This window comes from Scyliorhinus torazame, chromosome 12 (genome assembly GCF_047496885.1).
Source record: "Scyliorhinus torazame isolate Kashiwa2021f chromosome 12, sScyTor2.1, whole genome shotgun sequence".
NCBI classification, from domain to species: domain Eukaryota; kingdom Metazoa; phylum Chordata; class Chondrichthyes; order Carcharhiniformes; family Scyliorhinidae; genus Scyliorhinus; species Scyliorhinus torazame.
In genome coordinates, this window is record NC_092718.1 from 135,136,712 (window position 1) to 135,162,329 (window position 25,618).

General features: G+C 46.8%; 1 protein-coding gene across 1 annotated transcript in view; it reads right to left on the reverse strand.

Moving 5' to 3' along the window:
* The window catches only part of pou2f2b (POU class 2 homeobox 2b), a 1,400,389-nt gene that overhangs the window by 375,217 nt on the left and 999,554 nt on the right, over positions 1 to 25,618 (reverse strand). The window contains exons 5-6 of the mRNA XM_072470112.1: positions 24,575 to 24,688; positions 3,705 to 3,896 (exon numbers count right to left, since the gene is read on the reverse strand). Of these exons, the coding sequence (XP_072326213.1) occupies positions 3,705 to 3,896; positions 24,575 to 24,688 (306 nt within the window). The remainder of the gene's footprint in view (positions 1 to 3,704; positions 3,897 to 24,574; positions 24,689 to 25,618) is intronic.

Below are 25,618 nucleotides of genomic sequence, written 5' to 3' on the forward strand. Positions count from 1 at the left end.
GTTAGTTGAGAGTGTGTGTGTGCGTTTGTGTGCTTGTTTCTATGAGTGTCGTTTTTAGAGTGTCAGTCTGTGTGTGTGGGAGTTTGTGTGTGAGTTTGTGTGTGCGAGAGTTTGTGTGTGCGAGTTTGTGTGTGTGAGTTTGTATGTGCACAAGAGTTTGTGTGTGTGTGAGCTTGTGTGTGCGCGAGTTTGTGTGTGCATGAGAGTTTGTGTGTGAGCTTGTGTGAGGTTGTGCGTGAGTTTGTTAAACTTGAGTGCGTGTGTTTGTGTGTGAGTTTGACAGAGCGTGAGTCTGTGTGTGTAAGTTGTGTGTGTGTGAGTTTGTGCGTGAATGTGAGTTCATGAGAGCTAAGTGTGTATGAGTTTGTGTTTGTGTGTGTTTGTTAGTTGAGTGTGTGTGTGAATTTGTGTGTGCGTGTGTTTGTATGATCGTGAGTTTTAGAGCGTGAGTTTGTGTGTGTGAGTTTGTGTGTGCGAGAGCTTGTGTGAGTGTGAAGGTTTGTGTGTGTGCAAGAGTTTGTGTGTATGTGAGTTTGAGTGTGAATGTGAGTTTGTGTGTGTGTGTGTCAGTTTGTGTGAATTTGTTTAAGATTGTGTTTATGAGCTTGTGTCTGTGTGTGTGAGTTTGTGTGAGTGTCAGTTCTGTGTGTGTTTGTATTTGAGTGAGTTTGTGTGTGTATGAGTTTGTGCTTGTTGTGAGTTTGTTAGAGATGAGTGAGTGTGTGAGTTTGTGTGTGTGCATGTGTTTGTATGAGTGTGAGTTTTAGAGTGTGAGTTTGTGTGAGAGTTTGTGTGTGTGCAAGAGTTTGTGTGTGTGTGCGAGAGTTTGTGTGTTTACGAGAGTTTATGTGAAAGTGTCAGTTTGTGTATGTGAGTTTGTTTGTGTTTCTGTGTCTGTGAGTTTGTTTGTGTGTGAGTTTGTGTGTGAGTTTGTTAGAGTTGTGTGTGTGTGTATTTGTGTGTGCGTGTTTGAATGAGTTTCAGTTTTAGAGAGTGATTTTGTGTGCGAGAGTTTGTGTGTGCGAGTTTATGTGTGCGGGAGTTTGTGTGTGCAAGTTTGTGTGCAAGTTTATGTGTGCGAGTGTTTGTGTGTGTGAGAGTTTGTGTTTGTGTGTGTGAGAGTTTGTGTGCGTCTGTGTGTGAGTTTGTGAGTGTGTGTGCGTTTGTGATAGTGTGAGTTTGCGTGTCTGCGTGAGTTTGTGTATGGGTTTGTGTGAATTTTTTGAGTGTGAGTCTGTGTTTGATCACTTACAACCCAGAAGGCCTGTTCTTCGTAAAGTTCCTCAGGGTAGGAAAGTCCTTGTCGAACCCAATCCGATGCTTGTGTGTATGAGCTTGTGTGTGTGTGTATGTGAGGTTGTGTGTGGGTGAGTTTATGTGAGTTTGTTAGAGTGCGTTGTGTGTATGTTTTTGTGTGAGCGTGTGAGTTTGTAAGAGAGTTTGTGTGTGTATGAGTTGCGTGTGAGTTTGTTCGAGTTGAGTGTGTGTGTTTGAGTTTGTTAGTTGAGTGTGTGTGTGCATTTGTGTGCTTGTTTGTATGAGTGTCAGTTTTAGAGTGTCAGTTTGTGTGTGTGAGTTTGTGTGAAAGTTTGTGGGTGCAAGAGTTTGTGTGCGAGAGTTTGTGTGTACACGAGTTTGTGTGAAAGTGTCAGTTTGTGTATGTGAGTTTGTGAGTGTGTGTGTGAGTTTGTGTGTGTGTGTGTGAGTTTGTTTGTGTGTGTGTTTGTTAGAGTTGAGTTTGTGTGTGAGTGTGTGTGTTTGTGAGACCGTGTATGATTGTGTGAGTGTGTGTGATTGTGAGACCGTGTGTGATTGTGTGTGTGTGTGTGAGTATGTAAATGTGTTTGAGCATGTGTGTATGTGTGCGAGAGAATGTGTGAGTGTGTTTGAGAGAGTGTGCGTGTAAGCAACACAGTGTGTGTGTGAGAGTATATATTTGCGTGTGTGAGAGAATGTGTGTTTAAGAGTGAATGTGTGTTTGTGTGTGAGAGTGTGTGTGAATGTGTGTTTGAGAGTGAGTGTGTGTGTGAATATGAGTGTGTGTGTGGGTTTGAGTGAGTTTGTGTGTGTGAGTGAGTCTATGCCTGTGTGTGAGTGTGAATCTGTGTCTGTGTGTGAGTGTCTGTGTACGTGTGAAAGTCTGTGTATTAGTGTGTGTGTCTGTGTTCATGTGAGTTTGTGTGTGTCTGTGTGAGTGAGCGTCTGTGTATGAGTGTGAGTCTGTGTACGAGTGTGAGTCTGTGAGTGAGTTTGTGTGACTATTTGTGAATGAGTTTGTGAGTGAGTGTGTATATGGGTTTGTGTGTGTTTGTGTGTGAGTTTGTGTGTGAGTATGCATCAGTGAGTTTAAGTGAGTTGTGTGTGAGTTTGTGTGTGAGTTTGAGAGCGAAGTTGTGTGTGAGTTTGTGTGTGGGTTTGTGTGTGCGTTTGAGTGTGAGTTTGTGAGTGTGTTTGTGTGTGTATTTGTGAGTGTGTTTGTGTGTGAGTTTGAGTAAGGCTGTGTGTGAGTTTGTGAGCGAGTTTGAGTGAGCTTGTGTGTGAATTTTGAGAGTGAGGTTGTGTGTGAGTTTGAGTGAGGTTTGTGAGTGAATTTGTGAGTGCGTTTGTGTGTGCGTTTGAGTGTGTGTTTGTGAGTGAGTTTGTTTGTGTGTGTGTGTGTGTTTGAGTGTGTGTGTGAGTTTGTGTGCGAGTTTGAGTGTGTGAGAGTTTGCGTGTGTGTGAGAGTTGTGGGTGTGTATTTGTGTGCGTAAGAGTTTGTGAGTCTGAGTTTGTGTGTGTGAGAGTTCGTGTGTGTGAGTTTGTGTGTGTGTGTTTGTTAGAGTTGAGTGTGTGTGTTTGTGTGTGAGTTTGACAGAGTGTGAGTCTGTGTGCGAAAGTGTGTGTGTGTGAGTTTGTGCATGAGTTCGTTAGAGTTGTGTGAGTTGAGTGTGTGTGTGTGTGAGTTTGTGCGTGTGCGAGTTTGTGTGTATGTGAGTTTGTGTGTGTCAGTTTGTGTGAATTTGTTTAAGTTTGTGTGTATGTGAGTTTCTGTGAGTGTCAGTTTTGTGTGTGTTTGTATTTGAGTGAGTTTGTGTTTGTGTGTGAGTTTGTTAGAGATGTGTGGATGTGAGTTTGTGTGTGCATTTATGTGCGTGTGTTTGTATGAGTGTGAGTTTTAGAGTGTGAGTTTGAGTGACTTTGAGTGAGTTTGTGTGTGAGTGTGTGTGTGGCTTTGTGTATGGGTTTGTGTGTGAGTTTGTGTGTGTGTGTGAGTTTGAGTGAGGTTGTGAGTGTGAGTTTGTGTGAGTGAGTTTGTGAGTAAGTTGTGTGTGATTTAGTTTGTCATTGAGTTTGTGTGTGTTTGTGTGAGTGAGTTTGAGTAAGGTTGTGTGTGAGTTTGTGAGTGAGTTTGAGTACAGTTGTGAGTGAGTTTGAGTGAGCTTATGTGTGAATTTGTGAGTGAGTTTGAGTGAGGTTTGTGAGTGAGTTTGAGTGAATTTGTGAGTGAGTTTGAGTGAGGTTTGTGAGTGAGTTTATGAGTGAGTTTGAGTGAGGTTGTATGTGAGGTTGTGACTGAGTTTGTATGTGAGTTTGTGAGTGAGGTTGTGGGTGAGTTTGAGTGAGTGTGTGAGTGAGTGTGTGAGTGAGTTTGTGTGTGAGTTTGTTTGTGTGAGTTTGTGAGCCCTCCTGTTTCAGCCGCTCTCTGGCTGTCTGTTGCTGCTTACCTGGGTGGTGATTTGGATTGGTTGGGTTAGTGCTAATGCTCCTGTCTGCTGGTGACTGCTGGATTGATGTGGCTCGAGGGCTGCGTGCTGGGAAGCTGCTACGGCATTGCTCTGCTGGACAGCCGCTGCCAGCAACTGGGCCTGCGCCTGCTGGAGGAGGAGCTGCTGTTGGGCTGGTAACAGAGCTGTGAGCTGGGGAATCAGAATGGAGTGGAGAGCAAATGGCAGGAGAGAGGAATGGTCAGAGAAGGTCAGAGAGAGGGAGAGAAGAGAGAGTAACGGAAGAGAGAAAGTGAGTGGACAGGGGGGAGTGAGGGGAAGAGAGGGAGAGGAGAGAGAGGGGGGAGAAGAGAAGTGGGAGGAAAGAGAGAGAAGAGAGGCAGTGAGAGGAAAGAGAGTGGGGGAGAAGAAAGGAAGTGAGAGGAGAGAGGGAGAAGAGGTGTGAGTTGAAAGAGAGTGGGGAGAAGAGAGGGAGAGAAGTGAGAGAGGTGGGAGGAGAGAAGGAGAAGAGAGACAAAGGTAGAAGAGAGGAAAGAGAGAGGAAGAAGAGAGGCAGACAGAGTGAGAGGAGAGAGAGCAAGGGGGAGGAGAGTGAGTGGGAGGAGAGGGAGGGTGAGAGAGCGAATGACAAGAGAGGGAAAGAGAGAGAGGGGAGAGGAAAGAGGCAAGAGGGATGGTGAGGGAGATGTGGGGAGGGGGAAGGTAGTGTATGTGAAATGAGCAATTTGGGATGTAAATGAGTGGTGTAAAGATCAGTGGGAGATAAAAGGAAAAAGCCAACATTTAGATAGGATAGTGCCAACTCAATTTGTTAAATAATCCCAAAACCCAGCTCAGTGAGTCAGCTCATACATTCCACCGTGAATTCAAGATGTACAGCCATCGCTGCGGCTGAAACCCACCCACTCACCTCTCCCGCCAATCACTGCGACTGAAACTCACCCCTCCAGCCAATCACTGCGGCTGAAACTCACCCACTCACCCTTACAGCCAATCACTGCGGCTGAAACGCACCCACTCACCCCGAAGCCAATCACTGCGGCTGAAACTCACCCACTCACCCCGACAGCCAATCATTGCGGCTGAAACTCACCCACTCAACCCTACAGGCAATCACTGCGGCTGAAACTCATACCCATACACATAGAATTTAGAGTGCAGAAGGAGGCCATTCGGCTTATCGAGTCCTCACAGGCCCTTAGAAAGTGCATCTCGCTTAAGCCCACACCCTCCAGCCAATCACTGCGGCTGAAACCCACCCACTGACCCCTAAGCCAATCACTGCAGCAGAATCGCACTCACTGACCCCATACAGCCAATCACTGCGGCTAAAACTCACCCACTCACCCCTCCAGCCAATCACTGCGGCTGAAACTCACCAACTGACACCTACAGCCAATCACTGCAGCCAAAACTCATCCACTGACCCCTGCAGCCAATCACTGCGGCTGAAACTCACCCACTGACCCCTACAGCCAATCACTGCTGAAACTCATACCCATACACAAGGAATTTAGAGTGCACAAGGAGGCCATTCGGCCCATCGAGTCTGCACCGGCCCTTGGAAAGAACAACCCACTTAAGCCCACCCCCTCCAGCCAATCACTACAGCAGAAACGCACTCACTGACCCCCTACAGCCAATCACTGCTGCTGAAACACATCCACTGACCGCCTACAGCCAATTACTGCGCTGAAACTCACCCGCCCACCCCTCCAGCCAATCACTGCGGCTGAAACTCACTCACTCACCCCTACAGCCAATCACTGCAGCTGAAACACACCCATTCACCCCTGCAGCCAATCACTGTGGCTGCGGAGGATTCCTCTCCATCGACCTCCTCCTTCCAGGAGCGGGGGAGAGAGGGAGGGAGCTGGAGCGCAGTGAGTGCAGCTTGGGATTCAGGTAGGTGTTTAAACTTGCCCCCAGGTTCCAGCGGCCTTCATTTTTCAGAGCGGGAGAGAGCGAGAGAGCCGGAGCGCAGCGAGTGCAGCTTGGGATTCAGGTAGGTGTTTAAACTTGCCCCCAGGTTCCAGTGGGCTTCATTTTTCGGAGCGGGAGAGAGCGAGGGAGCCGGAGCGCAGCGAGTGCAGCTTGGGATTCAGCTACATGTTTAAACATGCCCCCAGGTTCCAGCAACCTTCATTTCCGGGAGCGGGAGAGAGAGAGAGAGGGAGCCGGAGTGCAGCTTGGGAATCAGGTAGGTGCTTAAGTGTTTGACTTTTACCTCTATTTACGTTGGGCAGTTGCTAAACCCGAGACACTACACTTGTAGTGTCTCCCACCCTTCCACCTCCTCTAACCTAAGGGGGTGAGTGAATATCAGGTAAGCTCTCTCTTTTCTTTTTCTTTTATCCGCAGGTTATAGCTTCAGATTTTCGGCGGGAGCAGTGGCCAGGGGTCTGTCGGGAAGGTAAGTTTACCCTTTAAAAACTTACCTTGCAGGAGAAGCGGCCTTCAGATTTTCGGCGGGAGCAGTGTCTGTTGGGAAGGTAAGTAGCTGGGAGAAATTTAACTCTTCCTGGGTTGGTAAGTATTGTGATTGGTAAGTAAACTCCTTATTCCTTTCACTTATTCATTATTTGGTATTATATTTGTAATCAGTTAAGGTAAAGTGTAAAAATGGCAGGAGATCCCAGACCCGTGTTATGCTCCTCGTGCTCAATGTGGGAGTTCAGGGACGCGGCCGATGCCCGACTCCTTCATGTGCGGGAAGTGTGTCCAGCTGCAGCTCCTGTTAGACCGCATGACGGCTCTGGAGCTGCGGATGGACTCACTTTGGAGCATCCGCGATGCTGAGGAGGTCGTGGATAGCACGTTCAGTGAGTTGGTCACACCGCAGATTAAGGTTGGTGAGGGAGACAGGGCATGGGTGACCAAAAGGCAGAGAAAGAGCAGGAAGGCAGTGCAGGTTTCCCCTGCGGTCATCTCCCTCCAAAACAGGAGGATACTTTTGGGGGAGATGACTCACCAGGGGAAGGCAGTAGTAGCCAGGCTCATGGCACCGTGGCTGGCTCTGCTGCACAGAAGGGCGGGAAAAAGACTGGCAGGGCTATAGTCATAGGGGATTCAATCGTAAGGGTAGTAGACAGGCATTTCTGTGGTCGAAAACGAGACTCACGAATGATAAGTTGCCTCCCGGGTGCACGGGTCAGGGATGTCTCAGATCGGCTGCAGGACATACTGAAGGGGGAGGGTGAACAGCCAGTTATCGTGGTGCATATAGGCATCAATGATATAGGTAAAAAACGGGATGAGGTCCTACAATCAGAATTTTGGGAATTAGGAGATAAGTTAAAAAGTAGGACCTCAAAGATAGTAATCTCAGGGTTGCTACCAGTGCCACGAGACAGTCAGAGTAGAAATTCATGAATAGTCAGAATGAATACGTGGCTTGAGAGATGGTGCAGGAGGGAGGGATTCTGATTTTTGGGACATTGGAACCGGTTCTGGGGGCGGTGGGACCATTACAAATCGGATGGCCTACACCTGGGCAGGACTGGAACCAATGTCCTAGGGGGTGCTTTTGCTAACACTGTTGGGGAGGTTTTAAACTAATGTGGCAGGGGGATAGGAACCAGATTAGGAAGTTAGAGGTCAGTAAAGAGGCAGCAACTAAAGCCAGTGAGGTACTAGATAATAAACTCAATGTGACTAGGGAAGAGTAGACAGGGAAGAGATGATGAACGCAAAGGGACAGGTGGTCTGAGGTGCATTTGTTTCAATGCGAGAAGTGTAGCAGGTAAGACAGATGAATTTAGGGCTTGGATTAGTACCTGGGAATATGATGTTATTGGTATTACGGAGACTTGGTTGAGGGAAGACTGGCAACTAAATATCCCAGGGTATAGATGCTTCAGGAGGGATAGAGAGGGAGGCAAAAGGGGTGGAGGAGTTGGATGACTGATCAGAGATGATATCACAGCTGTGATTAAGGAGGGCACGATGGAGGATTCGGGCACTGAGGCAATATGGATAGAGCTAAGAAAAAGGAAGGGTGCAGTAACATTGTTGGGACTTTACTACAGGCCTCCCAAAAGCGAGCGTAAAGTAGAGGTACAAATATGTGGACAGATTATAGAAAATGTAGGAGCAATAGGGTGGTCGTGATGGGAGATTTTAACTTCCCCAACATTGAATGGGACTCATGTAGTGTTGGAGGCGTAGATGGAGCAGAATTTGTAAGGAGCATCCAGGAGAGTTTTTTAGAGCAGTGTGTAAATAGTCCAACTCGGGAAGGGGCCATACTGGACCTGGTATTGGGGAATGATCCCGGCGAGGTGGTTGAAGTTTCAGTTGGTGATTACTTTGGGAATAGCGATCACAATTCCGTAAGTTTTAGAATACTCATGGACAAAGACAGGAGTGGTCCTAATGGAAGAGTGCTAAATTGGGGAAAGGCCAAGTATAACAAAATTCGGCAGGAGCTAGGGAATGTATTTTTGGAGCTCTTTCAGGGTAAATCCACATTTGAAATGTGGGAGTCTTTTAAGGAAAGGTTGATTAGAGTGCAGGACAGACATGTGAAAATGAGGGATAGAAATGGCAAGATTAGGGAACCATGGATGACGGGTGGAATTGTGAGACTAGCTAAGATGAAAAAGGAAGCATACATAAGATCTAGGTGACTTAAATCTGATGAAGCTTTGGAGGAATATCGGGAAAGTAGGACAAATCTCAAACGCGCAATAAAGAGAGCTAAAAGGGGTCATGAAATATCTTTGGCTAACAGGGTTAAGAAAATTCCCAAAGCCTTTTATTTGTATATAAGGAGCAAGAGGGTAACTAGAGAAAGGATTGGCCCAGTCAAAGACAAAAGAGGGAATTTATGCGTGGAGTCAGAGGAAATGGGTGAGATTTTTAATGAGTACTTTGCATCGGTATTCACCAAGGAGAGGGACATGACGGATGTTGAGGCTAAGGATGGATGTTTAAATACTCTAGGTCAAGTCGGCATAAGGAAGGGGGAGGTTTTGGGTATTCTAAAAGGCATTAAGGTGGACAAGTCCCCAGGTCCGGATGGGATCTATCCCAGGTTTCTGAGGGATGCGAGGGAAGAAATAGCTGGGGCCTTAACAGATATCTTTGCAACATCCTTGAGCACGGGTGAGGTCCCGGAGGACTGGAGAATTGCTAATTTTGTCCCTTTGTTTAAGAAGGGTAGCAGGGATAATCCAGGGAATTATAGACTTGTGAGCTTGACGTCAGTGGTAGGCAAACTGTTGGAGAAGATACTGAGGGATAGGATCTATTCACATTTGGAAGAAAATAGACTTATCAGTGATAGGCAGCATGGTTTTGCGCAGGGAAGGTCATGTCTTACAAACCTAATAGAATTCTTTGAAGAAGTGACAAAGTTAATTGATGAGGGAAGGGCTGTAGATGTCATATACATGGACTTCAGTGAGGCGTTTGATAAAGTTTCCCTTGGCAGGTTGATGGAAAAAGTGAAGTTGTATGGGGTTCAGGGTGTACTTGCTAGATGGATAAAGAACTGGCTGGGCAACAGGAGACAGAGAGTAGTGGTGGAAGGGAGTGTCTCAAAATGGAGAACGGTGACTAGTCGTGTTCCACAGGGATCTGTGCTGGGACCACTGTTGTTTGTGATATACTTAAATGATCTGGACGAAGGTATAGGTGGCCTGATTAGCAAGTTTGCAGATGATACTAAGATTGGTGGAGTTGCAGATAGCGAGGAGGAATGTCAGAGAATACAGCAAAATATAAATAGATTGGAGAGTTGGGCAGAGAAATGACAGATGGAGTTCAATCCAGGCAAATGCGAGGTGATGCATTTTGGAAGATGTAATTCAAGAGCGGACTGTATGGTCAATGGAAGAGTCCTGGGGAAAATTGATGTACAGAGAGATCTGGGAGTTCAGGTCCATTGTACCCTGAAGGTGGCAACGCAGGTCAATAGAGTGGTCAAGAAGGCATACAGCATGCTAGCCTTCATCGGACAGGGTATTGAGTACAAGAGTCGGCAGGTCATGTTACAGTTGTATAGGACTTTGGTTAGGCCACATTTGGAATACTGCAGTTCTGGTTGCCACATTACCAAAAGGATGTGGATGCTTTAGAGAGGGTGCAGAGGAGGTTCACCAGGATGTTGCCTGGTATGGAGGGTGCTAGCTGTGAAGAAAGGTTGAGTAGATTAGGATTGTTTTCGTTGGAAAGACGAAGGTTGAGGGGGGACCTGATTGAGGTCTACAAAATTATGAGAGGTATGGACAGGGTGGATAGCAACACGCTTTTTCCAAGAGTGGGGGTGTCAATTACAAGGGGTCACGGTTTCAAGGTGAGAGGGGGAAAGTGTAAGGGAGATGTGCGTGGAAAGTTTTTTAACGCAGAGGGTGGTGGGTGCCTGGAACGCTTTGCCAACGGAGGTGGTAGAGGCGGGCACAATAGCATAATTTAAGATGCATCTGGACAGATATATGAATGGGCGGGGAACAGAGGGAAGTAGATCCTTGGAAAATAAGTGACAGGTTTAGCTAAACGATCTGGATTGGTGCAGGCTGGGAGGGCCGAAGGGCCTATTCCTGTGCTGTAAGTTTCTTTGTTCTTTGAAACTCACCCACTGACCCCTACAGCCAATCACTGTGGCTGGAACACATCCACTGACCCCCCTACAGCCAATCACTGCAGCTGAAACACACCCACTGACCCCTACAGCCAATCACTGAGCCCAAAACTCACACGCTCGCCCCTACAGCCAATCACTGCGGCTGAAACTCACCCGCTCACCCCTACAGCCAATCACTGCCACCGAAACACACTTACTACCCCTACAGTCAATCACTGTGGTCGAAACACATTTACTACCCCTACTGCTAATCACTCTGGTCGAAACACACTCACTGACCCCTACAGCCAATCACTGTGGTTGAAACACACTCCCTACCCCTACAGCCAATCATTGTGGTCGGAACACACTCACTACCCCTACAGCCAATCACTGCAGCTGAAACGCACCCACTGACCCCTACAGCCAATCACTGTGGTCGAAACTCACCCACTGACCCCTACAGCCAATCACTGCAGCTGAAACGCACCCACTGACCCTTACAGAAAATCACTGTGGGCGAAACTCACTCACTACCCCCTACAGCCAATCACTGTGGTCGAAATACACTCACTATCCCTACAGCCAATCACTGTGGTCAAAACACACGCACTACCCCTACAGCCAATCAGTGCAGCTGAAACGCACCCACTGACCCCTACAGCCAATCACTGTGGTCGAAACTCACCCACTGACCCCTACAGCCAATCACTGCAGCTGAAACGCACCCACTGACCCTCACAGAAAATCACTGTGGGCGAAACTCACTCACTACCCCCTACAGCCAATCACTGTGGTTGGAACACATGCACTACCCCTACAGCCAATCACCGTGGTCGAAATACACTCACTACCCCTACAGCTAATCAGTGCGGCCGAAACACACTCACTACCCCTACAGAGTAGGAGGAAATAAGGACAAAAATAAAAGACAGAAAGAGGAATAAAAAAAGTGATAGGCAGTTAAACCAAGAGCCAGATTCAAATAGGGTCTCAGTGAAAAATATTGAGAACGGGACGATTAATATTAAAAAGACAAGCTTCAAGGCTTTGTGCCTTAACACGCAGAGCATTTGCAATAAAGTGGTGAACTAATCGCACAAATAGGGTATGATATAGTCGGGATTATGGAGACATGGCTGCAGGGTGACCAGGGATGGGAACTGAATGTCCAGGGGTGTTCAGTATTTTGGAAAGACAGACAGAAAGGAAAAGGCGGTGGGGTTGCATTGCTGGCCAAGGAGGAAATTAACACAACAGTGAGGGAGGATATTAGGTTTGACAATGCGGAATCTGTATGGGCAGAGCTGAGAAACAGCAAAACACATTAGTGGGAGTCATATATAGACCCCCAAACTGCAGTAATATTGTTGGAAATGGCATTAAACAGGAAATTAGAGACACGTGTGATAAAGGAACAACTGTAATCATGGGTGATTTTAATCTGCATATAGATTGGGCAAATCAAATTAGTTGTAATACCATAGAGGGGGAATTCCTGGAGTGTATGCAGGATGGTTTTCTGAATCAATATGTTGAGAAACCAACTAGAGAACAAGCCATCTTAGACTGGGTACTGTGTAATGAGAACGGAATCATTGGCAATTTAGTTGTGCGAGACCCCTTGGGGATGAGCGACCATAATATGATAGAATTATTCATCAAGCTGGAGACTATTTGGTTCTGAGACTAGGGTCCTGAATCTTAACACAGGAAACTACGATAAAATGAAGCATGAGTTGGCTTTGATCGATTGAGGAATGTTACTTCAAGGGATTACAGTGGATAGGCAATGGCAAACATTCAAAGAGCGCGTGGAGAAAATGCAACAATTCTTTATTCCTGTCTGGCACAAAAGTAAATGGGAAAGGTGGCCAATCTATGGCTTAGAAGGGAAATTAGGGATAGTATTCGATCCAAGGAAGTAGCATACAAACTGGCCAAGAAAAACAAACAGGTCTGAGGATTGGAAGCTGTTCAAAATTCAGCAAAGAAGGAGCAAGGGATTGATTAGGAAGGGGAAAATAGAGTATGAAATGAAAATCACTTATTGTCACAAGTAGGCTTCAATGAAGCTACTGTGAAAAGCCCCTAGTCGCCACATTCCGGCGCCTGTTCGGGGGGGGGGGGGGGTGGGGGCTGGTGTGGGAATTGAACCATGCTGCTGGCCTGCCTTGGTCTGCTTTAAAAGCCAGCTTGCAGGGAACATAAAGACTGACTGTAAAAGTTTCTATAGGTACGTGAAGAGAAAAAGATTGGTGAAGACAAATGTAAGTCCCTTACAGTCAGAAACAGGGAATGTATAATAGGGGACAAAGAAATGGCTGAGCAACGAAACACATACTTTGGTCTTGTCTTCACAAATTAGGACAAAAATCAGACACCAGAAATGTTGGGGAATGCATGGCTTAGTGAGGAGGAACTGTAGATGATCAATATGAATAATGAAATAGTGTTGGGGAAATTGATGGGATTGAAGGCTGATAAATCCACAGGGCCTAATGATCTACATCCCAGGGTACTTAAGGAAGTGGCTCTAGAAATAGTGGATGCATTGGTGGTCATCTTCCGGGATTCTATAGACTCTGGAGCAGTTCCTGCAGATTGGAAGGTGGCTAATGTAACTCCACTATCACTAAGTTGATCGAGTTTTTTGAGGAGGTGACAAAGATGATTGATGAGGGGAGAGTGGTGGATGTTGTTTACATGGACTTCAGTAAAGCCTTTGACAAGGTGCCTCATGGCAGACTGGTACAAAAGATGAAGTTACATTGGATCAGTGGTGAGGTGGTAAGATGGATGCAGAACTGGCTCTGTCACAGAAGGCAAAGGGTAGCAGTAGAAGGGTGTTTTTCTGAATGGAAGGTTGTGACTAGTGGTGTCCCCCAGGGATCTGTGCTGGGGCCTCTGTACTATACATAAACAATTTGGAGGAAAATATAGCTGGTCCGATTAGTAAGTTCGCGAATGACACCAAGGTTGGTGGAGTGGCAGATAATATTAATAATCTTTATTGCCACAAGTAGGCTTACAGTATCACTGCAATGAAGTTACTGTGAAAAGCCACAGTGTTAAGGATTGTCAGAGGATACAGCAGGACAAAGATAGGTTGGAGACTTGGGCAGAAAAATGGCAAATGGAGTTTAATCTGGACAAATGTGAGGTAATGCATTTAGGTAGGTCTAACGTAGTGGGGAAATATACCGTAAATGCAAAACTCTTCGGAATATAGAACGTCAGAGAGATCTGGGCTTACAGGTCCACAGATCTTTGAAGGGGGCAACACAAGTGGACAAGGTAGCCAAGAAAGCATACGGAATGTTTGCCTTCGTTGGACAGGGCATCGAGTATAAAAACTGGCAAGTCATGCTAGAGTTGTATAGAACCTTGGTAAGGCCGCACTTGGAATATTGCGCACAATTCTGGTCGCCACACTACCAGATGGATGTGGAAGCTTTGGAGAGGGTGCAAAGGAGGTTTACCAGGATGTTGCCTGGTCTGGAGAGTGTTAGCAATGTGGAGAGGTTGAATAGACTCGGACTGTTTTCATTAGAAAAAGAGAGGTTGAGGGATGACCTGATCGTGTTCTGCAAGATTATGAGGGGCAAGGATAGAGTGGATGGGCAGGCACTCTTTCCCAGGGTGGACGGGTCGGTCACCAGGGAGCATAGATTTAAGGTCCATGGGGCAAAGTTTAGACGAGATGTAAGAGGCCGATTTTTTACGCAGAGGGTGGTGAGTGCCTGGAACTCGTTACCAGGGGCGGTTGTGGAAGCAGATGCATTAACAGCATCCAAAAGGCATCTTGACAAACACATGGATAGGATGGCCAGAGAGGGATACGGCACAACGAAGTGCTGAGGGTTTTGGCAAAGGTTGTTATCATGGCCGGTACAGGCTTGGAGGGCCGAAGGGCCTGTTCCTGTGCTGTATTGTTTATTGTTCTTGTTTGTTCTTTGTCTGTAACTCTTGGATTTGATCGGTGAGAATGATAGTGAGGAGGGTACCGGGATGGAAATTTCCTCAAAATTGGAGATGAGGGAACCATACAGCACATCAATAGCCGCAGAGGAATTGTGAATGGAGGCCAAAGACTGAGGTATTTCCCTTTCTTCCCTGTTTTACAGAATGTGGGCGTTGCTGGCCAGGAAACAAACGGTCAGGAGTAGACCATTCGGCCTGCCAAGCCTGATCTGCCATTCAATACGATTGCGGCTGATTGGACACTTCAATGCCTATTCCTCCCACACTCTCCCCATAACCCTTTATGTTATTGTCAATCAGAAATCTATCAATCTCCGCTTTGAACATACGCAACGTCTGAGCATCCACAGCCCACTAAGGCCAAGAATTCCAAAGATTCACAATCCTATATTTCTTATTTTGAAATTGTGCCCCCTAGTTCTGGACTCTCAACCAAGAGAATCATCATACCTGCATCTACCCTGTCCATTCTTTTAAGTACCTTCCTCAACCGTGATTTCCCACCTACAGTTGTGGACAGGGCCCTCAACAATGTGCGGTCCATCTCCTGCACCATTACCCTCACTCCCTCCACTCCCTCCCAGAACAAGGATAGAGTCCCCCTCGTTCTCACATTTCATCCCATCAGCCTCCGTATGCAAATCATAATCCTCCGCCATTTTCGCCAACTTCAGCGTGATGTCACCACCAAACACATCTTCCCTTCACTCCCTCTGTCAGCATTCCGCAGAGGCTGTTCCATCCGAGATAATCTAGTCCACTCCTCCAACATACCCAGTACCTCTCCCATCGCCCATGGCACCTTCCCATGCAATCGCAGAAGGTGTAACACCCGCCCCTTTACCTCTTCCATGCTTAACATCCCAGGCCCAAAACACTCATTCCAGGTTAAGCAGCGTTTCACTTGCATCTCTTCCAATTTGGTCCAATGCATTCGCTGCTCCCAATGTGATCTCCTCTATATCGGAGAGACCAAATGCAGACTAGGTGATCGCTTTGCTGAGCATCTTCGGTCTGTGCGCATTCAGGACCCTGACCTTCCCGTTGCTTGCCATTTTAACACAAGACCCTGCTTCCATGCCCACATGTCTGTCCTTGATCTGCTGCAATGTTCCAGTGAAGCTCAACGCAAACTGGAGGAACATCTCATCTTCCGGTTAGGCACGCTACAGCCTTCCGGTCTCAACATCGAATTCAACAACTTCAGATGATCAGCTCGAACCCACCTCGACCCATTTGTTTTCATCCCATTTCATTTTAACTGTCTTTTACCATTTCTTTCTTTCTTAATATATATTTAATCCCCCACCCCCAATCTTATCCACCTTTCCTTAACTTTTCTCTTCTTTGCTTCCTCCTTCCCCTCCCCCCACATCTACAGTTCATCCTCTGATGTTAGTTTCTCTGTTGTTTGGCCTTTCAACACCTTTTGTTCTCTCTGGGGACTGCCATTTGCCCTCTTTCATAATAAGAACATAAGAACTAGGAGCAGGAGTAGGCCATCTGGCCCCTCGAGCCTGCTCCGCCATTCAATGAGATCATGGCTGATCTTTTGTGGACTCAGCTCCACTTTCCGGCCCGAACACCATAACTCTTAATCCCTTTATTCTTCAAAAAACTATCTATCTTTATCTTAAAAACATTTAATGAAGGAGCCTCTACTGCTTCACTGGGCAAGGAATTCCATAGATTCACAACCCTTTGGGTGAAGAAGTTCCTCCTAAACTCAGTCCTAAATCTACTTCCCCTTATTTTGAGGCTATGCCCCCTAGTTCTGCTTTCACCCGCCAGTGGAAACAACCTGCCCGCATCTATCCTTTCTATTCCCTTCATAATTTTATATGTTTCGATAAGATCCCCCTTCATCCTTCTAAATTCCAACGAGTACAGTCCTAGTCTACTCAACCTCTCCTCGTATTCCAACCCCTTCAGCTCTGGGATTAACCGAGTGAATCTCCTCTGCACACCCTCCAGTGCCAGTACGTCCTTTCTCAAGGAGACCAAAACTGAACACAATACTCCAGGTGTGGCCTCACTAACACCTTATACAATTGCATCATAACCTCCCTAGTCTTAAACTCCATCCCTCTAGCAATAAAGGACAAAATTCCATTTGCCTTCTTAATCACCTGTTGCACCTGTAAACCAACTTTTTGCGACTCACGCACTAGCACACCCAGGTCTCTCAGCACAGCAGCATGTTTTAATATTTTATCATTTAAATAATAATCCTTTTTGCTGTTATTCCTACCGAAATGGATAATCTCACATTTGTCAACATTGTATTCCATCTGCCAGACCCTAGCCCATTCACTTAGCCTATCCAAATCCCTCTGCAGACTTCCCGTATCCTCTGCACTTTTTGCTTTACCACTTATCTTAGTGTCGTCTGCAAACTTGGACACATTGCCCTTGGTCCCCAACTCAAAATCATCGATGTAAATTGTGAACAGTTGTGGGCCCAACACTGATCCCTGAGGGACACCACTAGCTACTGATTGTCAACCAGAGAAACACCCATTAATCCCCACTCTTTGCTTTCTATTAATTAACCAATCCTCTATCCATGCTACTACTTTCCCCTTAATGCCATGCATCTTTATCTTATGCAGTAACCTTTTGTGTGGCACCTTGTCAAAGGCTTTCTGGAAATCCAGATATACCACATTCATTGGCTCCCTGTTATCGACCGCACTGTTAATGTCCTCAAAGAATTCCACTAAATTAGTTAGGCACGACCTGCCCTTTATGACCCCATGCTGCGTCTGCCCAATGGGACAATTTCCATCCAGATGCCTCGCTATTTCTTCCTTGATGATAGATTCCAGCATCTTCCCTACTACCGAAGTTAAGCTCACTGGCCTATAATTACCCACTTTCTGCCTACCTCCTTTTTTAAACAGTGGTGTCACGTTTGCTAATTTCCAATCCGCCGGGACCACCCAGAGTCTAGTGAATTTTGCTAAATTAACACGAGTGCATTTGCAATTTCCCTAGCCATCTCTTTTAGCACTCTGGGATGCATTCCATCAGGTCCAGGAGACTTGTCTACCTTTAGCTTACCCATCACTACCTCCTTGGTGATAACAATCCTCTCAAGGTCCTCGCCTGTCATAGCCTCATTTCCATCAGTCACTGGCATGTTATTTGTGTCTTCCACTGTGAAGACCGACCCAAAAAATCTGTTCAGTTCCTCAGCCATTTCCTCATCTCCCATTATTAAATCTCCCTTCTCATCCTCTAAAGAACCAATATTTACCTTAGCCACTCTTTTTTGTTTTATATATTTGTTGAAACTTTTACTATCTGTTTTTATATTCTGAGCAAGTTTACTCTCATAATCGCTTTTTTAGTAGCTTTCTGTTGCCCCCTAAAGATTTCCCAGTCCTCTAGTCTCCCACTGATCTTTGCTACTTTGTATGTTTTTTCCTTCAATTTGATACTCTCCCTTATTACCTTAGATATCCACGGTCGATTTTCCCTCTTTTTACTGTCCTTCCTTTTTGTTGGTATAAACCTTTGCTGAGCACTGTGAAAAATCACTTGGAAGGTTCTCCACTGGTCCTCAACTGTTTCACCATAAAGTCTTTGCTCCCAGTCTACCTTAGCTAGTTCTTCTCTCATCCCATTGTAATCTCCTTTGTTTAAGCACAAAACACTCGTGATTGATTTTACCTTCTCACCCTCCATCTGTATTTTAAATTCCACCATATTGTGGTCGCTCCTTCCGAGAGGATCCCTAACTATGAGATCCTGAATCAATCCTGTCTCATTACACAGGACCAGATCTAGGACCGCTTGTTCCCTCGTAGGTTCCATTACATACTGTTCTAGGAAACTATCGCGGATACATTCTATAAACTTCTCCTCAAGGCTGCCTTGACCGACCTGGTTAAACCAATCGACATGTAGATTAAAATCCCCCTGATAACTGCTGTACCATTTCTACATGCATCCGTTATTTCTTTGTTTATTGCCTGCCCCACCATAATGTTACTATTTGGTGGCCTATAGACTACTCCTATCAGTGACCTTTTCGCCTTACTATTCCTGATTTCCACCCAAATGGATTCAACCTTATCCACCATAGCACCGATGTCATCCCTTACTGTTGCCCGGATGTCATCCTTAAATAACAGAGTTACACCACCTCCCTTACCATCCACTCTGTCCTTCCGAATAGTTTGATACCCTCAGATATTTAACTCCCAGTCGTGACCATCCTTTAACCATGTTTCAGTCATGGCCACTCAATCATAGTCATTCACGATGATTTGCGCCATCAACTCATTTACCTTATTCCGAATACTACGAGCATTCAGGTAAAGTACACTTATGTTGGCTTTTTTACCTCTGTTCTGAATCTTAACACCTCGATCAGTAACCTCTCCTAAGTTATATTTCCTCTTAACCTTTCTCCTAATTTTCCTTGTCGTTGAACCCATATCTTCATGTAACAACCTGCCGCGTCGCTTACCATTAATGTCTTCACTTCCTGTTTTATTCCTTTTAGTATTCCTGGTCCTATTCACTGAGCTCCCCTCAGTCACTGTACCTTGTACTGTCGCCCTTTTTGATTTTTGACTATGGTTTCTCTGCCTTACACTTTCCCCCTTACAGCACAGGAACAGGCCCTTCGGCCCTCCAAGCCCGTGCCGACCATGCTGCCCGACTAAACTACAATCTTCTACACTTCCTGGGTCCGTATCCCTCTATTCCCATCCTATTCGTGTATTTGTCAAGATGCCCCTTAAATGTCACTATCGTCCCTGCTTCCACCACCTCCTCCGGTAGCGAGTTCCAGGCACCCACTACCCTCTGTGTAAAAAACTTGCCTCGTACAACTACTCTAAACCTTGCCCCTCTCGCCTTAAACCTATGCCCCCATGTAATTGACCCCTCTACCCCGGGGAAAAGCCTCTGACTATCCACTCTGTCTATGCCCCTCATAATTTTGTAGACCTCTATCAGGTCGCCCCTCAACCTCCTTCGTTCCAGTGAGAACAAACCGAGTTTATTCAACCGCTCTTCATAGCTAATGCCCTCCATACCAGGCAACATTCTGGTAAATCTCTTCTGCACCCTCTCTAAAGCCTCCACATCCTTCTGGTAGTGTGGCGACCAGAAATCAACACTATACTCCAAGTGTGGCCTAACTAAGGTTCTATACAGCTGCAACATGACTTGCCAATTCTTATACTCAATGCCCCGACCAATGAAGGCAAGCATGCCGTATGCCTTCTTGACTACCTTCTCCACCTGTGTTGCCCCTTTCAGTGACCTGTGGACCTGTACACCTAGATCTCTCTGACTTCCAATACTCTTGAGGGTTCTACCATTCACTGTATATTCCCTACCTGCATTAGACCTTCCAAAATGCATTACCTCACATTTGTCCGGATTAAACTCCATCTGCCATCTCTCCGCCCAAGTCTCCAAACAATCTAAATCCTGCTGTATCCTCTGACAGTCCTCATCGCTATCCGCAATTCCACCAACCTTTGTGTCGTCTGCAAACTTACTAATCAGACCAGTTACATTTTCCTCCAAATCATTTATATATACTACAAACAGCAAAGGTCCCAGCACTGATCCCTGTGGAACACCACTGATCACAGCCCTCCAATTAGAAAAGCATCCTTCCATTGTTACTCTCTGCCTTCTATGACCTAGCCAGTTCTGTATCCACCTTGCCAGCTCACCCCTGATCCCGTGTGACTTCACTTTTTGTACTAGTCTACCATGAGGGACCTTGTCAAAGGCCTTACTAAAGTCCATATCGATAACATCCACTGCCCTACCTGCATCAATCATCTTAGTGACCTCCTCGAAAAACTCTATCAAATTAGTGAGACACGACCTCCCCTTCACAAAACCCCCCCCTTCCAAGTACTTAGCAATCTCATCTTTAATAACAGACACTAAAATTTTACCAATGACCGAAGTCAGGCTAACCGGCCTATAATTTCCCGTCTTCTGCCTCCCTCCCTTCTTAAACAGCGGGTGTTACATTAGCCACCTTCCAGTCCTCTGGGTCCCTTCCTGTCTCCAGTGATTCCTGAAAGATCATCACCAAGGCCTCCACAATCTCCTCAGCTATCTCTTTTAGAACCCTGGGGTGTAGTCCATCCAGTCCAGGTGACTTATCCACCTTCAGACCTTTCAGTTTCCCAGAACCTTCTCCTTAGTGATGGCCACTGCACTCACCTCTGCCCCCTGGTTCTCCTGGAGCTCTGGCATCCCACTGGTGCCTTCCACTGTGAAGACTGATGCAAAGTAACTATTCAGTTCGTCTGCCATTTCTTTGTTTCCTATTATTACTTCTCCAGCCACGTTTTCCAGTGCTCCAATGTCTATTTTTGCCTCTCTCTTACCTTTTATATATTGAAAAAAACTCTTCCTATCTTCTTTTATGTTACTAGCTAACTTGCACTCATATTTCATCTTCACCCCCTTATTGCTGGTTCAGTTGTCCTCTGCTCGCTTTTAAATGATTCCCAATCCTCTGGCTTCCCATAATCCTCACCACTTTGTATGCTTTTTCTTTTACTTTTATGCTGTCCTTGACTTCTCTCGTCAACCCTGGATGCCTTGCCCTTGTGTTGCCCTATTATGTATTTTCTTTTATTTCCTTTTCTTTTCATGTACTTCATGATCTGTTGAGCGGCTCACAGAAAAATACTTTTCACTGTATCTCGGTACACGTGACAATAAACAAATCCAATCCAATCCAATCCTGCCCTTAACATGTTTCCTTCTCCTTGGGATGAATTTCTCTGTGCCTCCCTAATAACCCCCAAATAATTGGAAAAGGAGACTAGCAGGGAAGACAGTGGAACAGCAATGACAGGGGTTTTCCCTGTCATTGCTGTTCTACTGTCTTCCCTGCTAGTCTCCTTTTCCAATCAACTCTGGCCAGCTGCTCCCTCGTGTCTGTGTATTGAATTGTGATGTGGAGATGCCGGTGTTGGACTGGGGTGAGCTCAGTAAGAAGTCTTACAACACAAGATCAAAGTCCAACAGGTTTGTTTCGAATCACCAGCTTTCAGAGCACTGCTCCTTCCTCAGGTGAATGAAGAGGTGGGTTCCAGAAACATATAGAATTACTAGCTTTCGGAGCACTGCTCCTTCCTCAGTGAAGAGGTCTGGAACCCACCTCTTCATTCCCCTGAGGGAAGAGCAGTGCTCCGAATGCTTGTGATTCGAAACAAACCTGTTGGACTTTAATTTGGTGTTTTGTAAGTCTTCTTACTGTTATTTAATTGTAATACCGTTACATCTGACTCCAGCTTCTCCCTCTCAAACTGCAGGGTAAATTCTATCATATTGTGGTCACTGCTCCCAAAGGGTTCCTTCACCTTAAGTTCCCTAATCAAGTATGCCTCATTACACATCACCAAATCCAGAATTGCCTGTTCCCTGGTGGGCTCTACGACAAGCTGCTCCAAAAAAACATCTCTTAGACATTCCACAAATTCCTTTTCTTGGGATCCACTACCAATCTGATTTTCCCAGTCCACCTGCATATTGAAGTTGTCCATGATTATTGTGATATTGCCTTTTTTACATGCTTTTTCTATCTCCTGATTTATTTACTGCCCCACATCCTGACTACTGCTAGGGGGCCTGTACATAACTCCCATCAGGGTCTTTTTACCTTTGCGATTCCTCAACTCTACCCACAGAGATTCTATGCCTTATGATTCTATATTGCTCCTTGCTATCGATTTAACTTCATTCCTTACTAACAATGCTTATTGAATGGCGGAGCAGGCTTGAGGGGCTGAGCGGCCTCCTTCTGCTCATATGTATGTTCATAAAAGGTGGTGGTGAGTTGCCTTCTTGAACCGCTGCAGTCCCTGAGGTGCAGGTGCATCCACAGTGCTGTTCGGGAGGGAGTTCCAGGATTTTGACCCAGTGACCGTGAAGAAACGGCCGATATATTTCCAAGTAAGGATGGTGAGTAATTTGGAGGGGAACCTCCAGGTGGTGCTGATCCCAACTCTTGGCCTACTAGATGGAGGCGGCACGGTCACACAGTAGTATGCACTGTTGCCTCATCGCACCAGGGACCCGGGTTCAATTCCGGCCTCGGGCGGCTGTGCGGAGTCTACACGTTCTCCCCATGTGCCCCGATTTCCTCCCACGCTCCAAAGATGTGCAGGTTAGCTGGATTGGCCCGGCTAAATTGTCTCTGAGTGTCCAGGGGTGTGTAGGTTCGGTTAACGGGATATAAAGAACAAAGAAAAGTACAGCACAGGAACAGGCCCTTCAGCCCTTCAAGCCTGCGCCGACCATGCATCCCGTCTAATCTAAAACCTTTTACACTTCTGGGGCTGAATCCCTCTATTCCCATCCTATTCATGTATTTGTCAAGATGCCCCTGAAACGTCACTATCATCGCTGCTTCCACCACCTCCTCCGGCAGCGAGTTCCAGGCACCCACTACCCTCTGTGTAAAAAACTTACCTCGCACATCTGCTCTAAACTTTGCCCCTCGCACCTTAAACCCCCTAGTAATTGACTCTTCCACCCTGGGAAAAAGCTTCTGACTATCCACTCTGTCCATGCCCATCATATCCCTGCAGGAGGCCATTCGGTCCATCGTGTCTGCATCGGCCCTTAGATAGAGCACCCAATTTAATCCCACACCTCCACCCTAACCCCGTAACCCTACATAACCTTTTGGACTCTAGCGGGCAATTTAGCATGGCCAATTCACCTAACCTGCACATCTTTGAACTGAGAGGAAACCGGAGCACCCGGAGAAAACCAATGCAGACACGGGGAGAAATTTCAAACTCCACACAGACAGTCCCTGGAGCTGTGAGGTGCAGTGCTAACCATGGTGCCACCATGTTGCCCTCTGGTAGTGTGGCGACCAGAATTGACCACTATATTCCAAGTGTGGCCTAAGTAGGGTTCTTTACAGCTACAGCATGACTTGCCAATTTGTATACCTGTCTGATGAAAGCATGCCGTATGCCTTCTTGACTACCGTCTCCACCTGCTTTGCCACTTTCAGTGACCTGTGGACCTGTACACCCAGATCCCTCTGCCTGCCAATACTCTTAAGGGTTTTGCCATTTACTGTATATTTCCCACCTATTTAGACCTTCCACAATGCATTACCTCATATTTGTCCGGATTAAACTCCATCTGCCATCTCTCCCCCCAAGTCTCCAAACAATCTAAATCCTGCTGTATCCTCTGACAGTCCTCATCGCTATCCGCAATTCCACCAACGTTTGTGTTGTCCGCAAGCTTACTAATCAGACCAGTTACATTTTCCTCCAAATCATTAACATATACTACAAACAGCAAAGGTCCCAGCACTGACAAGAATAGGGTGGGGAAGTGGGCACGGGTGGAGCACTCTTTCAGAGGGTTGGGGCAGACTCGATGGGTTGAATGGCCCCTTCTGCACTGTAGGGATTCTATGAATTTATGGTCATGGTCATGGGTTTGGATGGTGCTGCCTAAGGAGCCTTGGTGAGTTACTGCAGTGCATCTTGTACATGGTACACATGGCTATTGCTGTGTGTCGGTGGTGGAGGGAATGAATGTTTGTGGAGGTGGGAGCAACCAAGCGGGCTGCTTTGTCCTGGGTGGTGTTGAGCCTTTGAGTGCTGTTGGAACTGCACTCATCCCGGCAAGTAGAGAGTATTGCATTATACTCCTGACTTGTGCCTTGCAGATGGTTGACAGCTTTGGGGAGTCAGGAGGTGAGTTACTCGCTGCAGGATTGCCAGCGCCCAACCCGCTTCTGTTGGGATTTCAAAATGTATTTGGAATTAATTTGGGTGACGGACAGTTGTAAACGGGAGTGAGGTTGGACGTGGGGTGGGCAGGGAGATGGGGGTTGGTAGAAATTACCATCTCTAAGGGGGTGAAGGTGGGGACGGGACTTCAGGGAGAGCGCTGGAAATGGAAGATGGATGATGGGCCTGGTACACGGAGGTTAGGGAGGATATTGTGGGGCTAAGGGTTGTTCAATAATATCTAGAGAGAAGGTCTGGACCCCCATATCATTTGCCCAACGAGAGATTGACCGGAGATGGGGGCACCTGTAAGTTTGCAGTTAGTTTTCCAATGTTGTCACTCAGCAATCGAGTGGAGAGAGTCTTCCCTCACACAGAGGAAAAAACGAATAAGATTCAAGGGCACGGACATCAGTAAATTCCGCTGACTCCTCCTCACAGGGATGTATTCCATATGCATGTGTGGGTGTGTGTGTGTGGGTGTGTGTGCGTGGGTGTGTGTGCGTGGGTGTGTGTGCGTGTATGTTGTGCCTGAGCTCCCAGATGGAGAACACACTTACCCCTGCCAACTGACTGCTGGCCAACATGAGCTGGGCCTGAGGGAGGTGACCCTGTTGCTGTTGAGGCATCTGTGTGGGTGCCTGAGCTGACTCACTCGCATCTTCAGTCTTAAACTGGAAAAAAAATGTCAACAAGACGTGAAATTAAATGAAATTAAATGAAATGAAAACGTTCTCCGATTAATACATATCAGCACTGGTCAGAAGTACAGGATATGGGAGGGAGGAAGGAGAGGGCTAGGAAATGCTGAGGTGAGGTGTACACATTGCTAATGTCATATATACAGTGCATGGGGGCAGCTTGCAAAACCAGAGGGTGTTGCATGAGACGTCCCCGTCATCAATCTACCAGCGGTGAAACATAAGGCAGATTTGGCATCAGGAAACTATTCTCAAAGCTGTTGGCTTGTAAAATTGCAAAGAATATCCTTCAGGGGAAAGGAATGATTCTTCACACTGTGTCACCCACAGTGCAACCCAGCACGAAAGAATGAGTCATAATTCCAGTCTGTAACTCACTCCCAGGCATTGGATATTCTACGTGGCCTCCCCGGGGATTCTCCGCCCGGGATGGGCCGAGTCACTGTAAAAAAAAATCTGAGTTGCACCGGCGCTGTCCACGTGTGGTCTTACCCGGCGGGATCTCGGCGTGCATCCATCCGGGGGCAGCCTGGTGGGGGGGGGGGGGGGGGGGGGGGCCCGACCCCTGGGGGAGGTGGGGCCTACCGATCGGTGGGCCGGCCTCTCGGGCTGGGGGCCTCTTTTGCTCCGCGCCGGCCCCTGTAGTCCTACGGCATGTTGCGACGGGGCCAGCGCGGAGAAGGGACCCACCGCGCATGTGCGCCGGTCGCACTGCGCATGCGCAGACCTGCGGCGCCCATTTGAGGCCGGCATCGGCAGCTGGCGCTGTAGGGGTCAGAATCGCTGCTCTGAGGGCATGTTGATAATCGTCGTGAAAGGCGATGGCGTTTACGACGGCATAAATATTTAGCCTCAGGATCAGAGAATCCCGCCCCCTGTTCCTGTGCTGTACTTTTCTTTGTT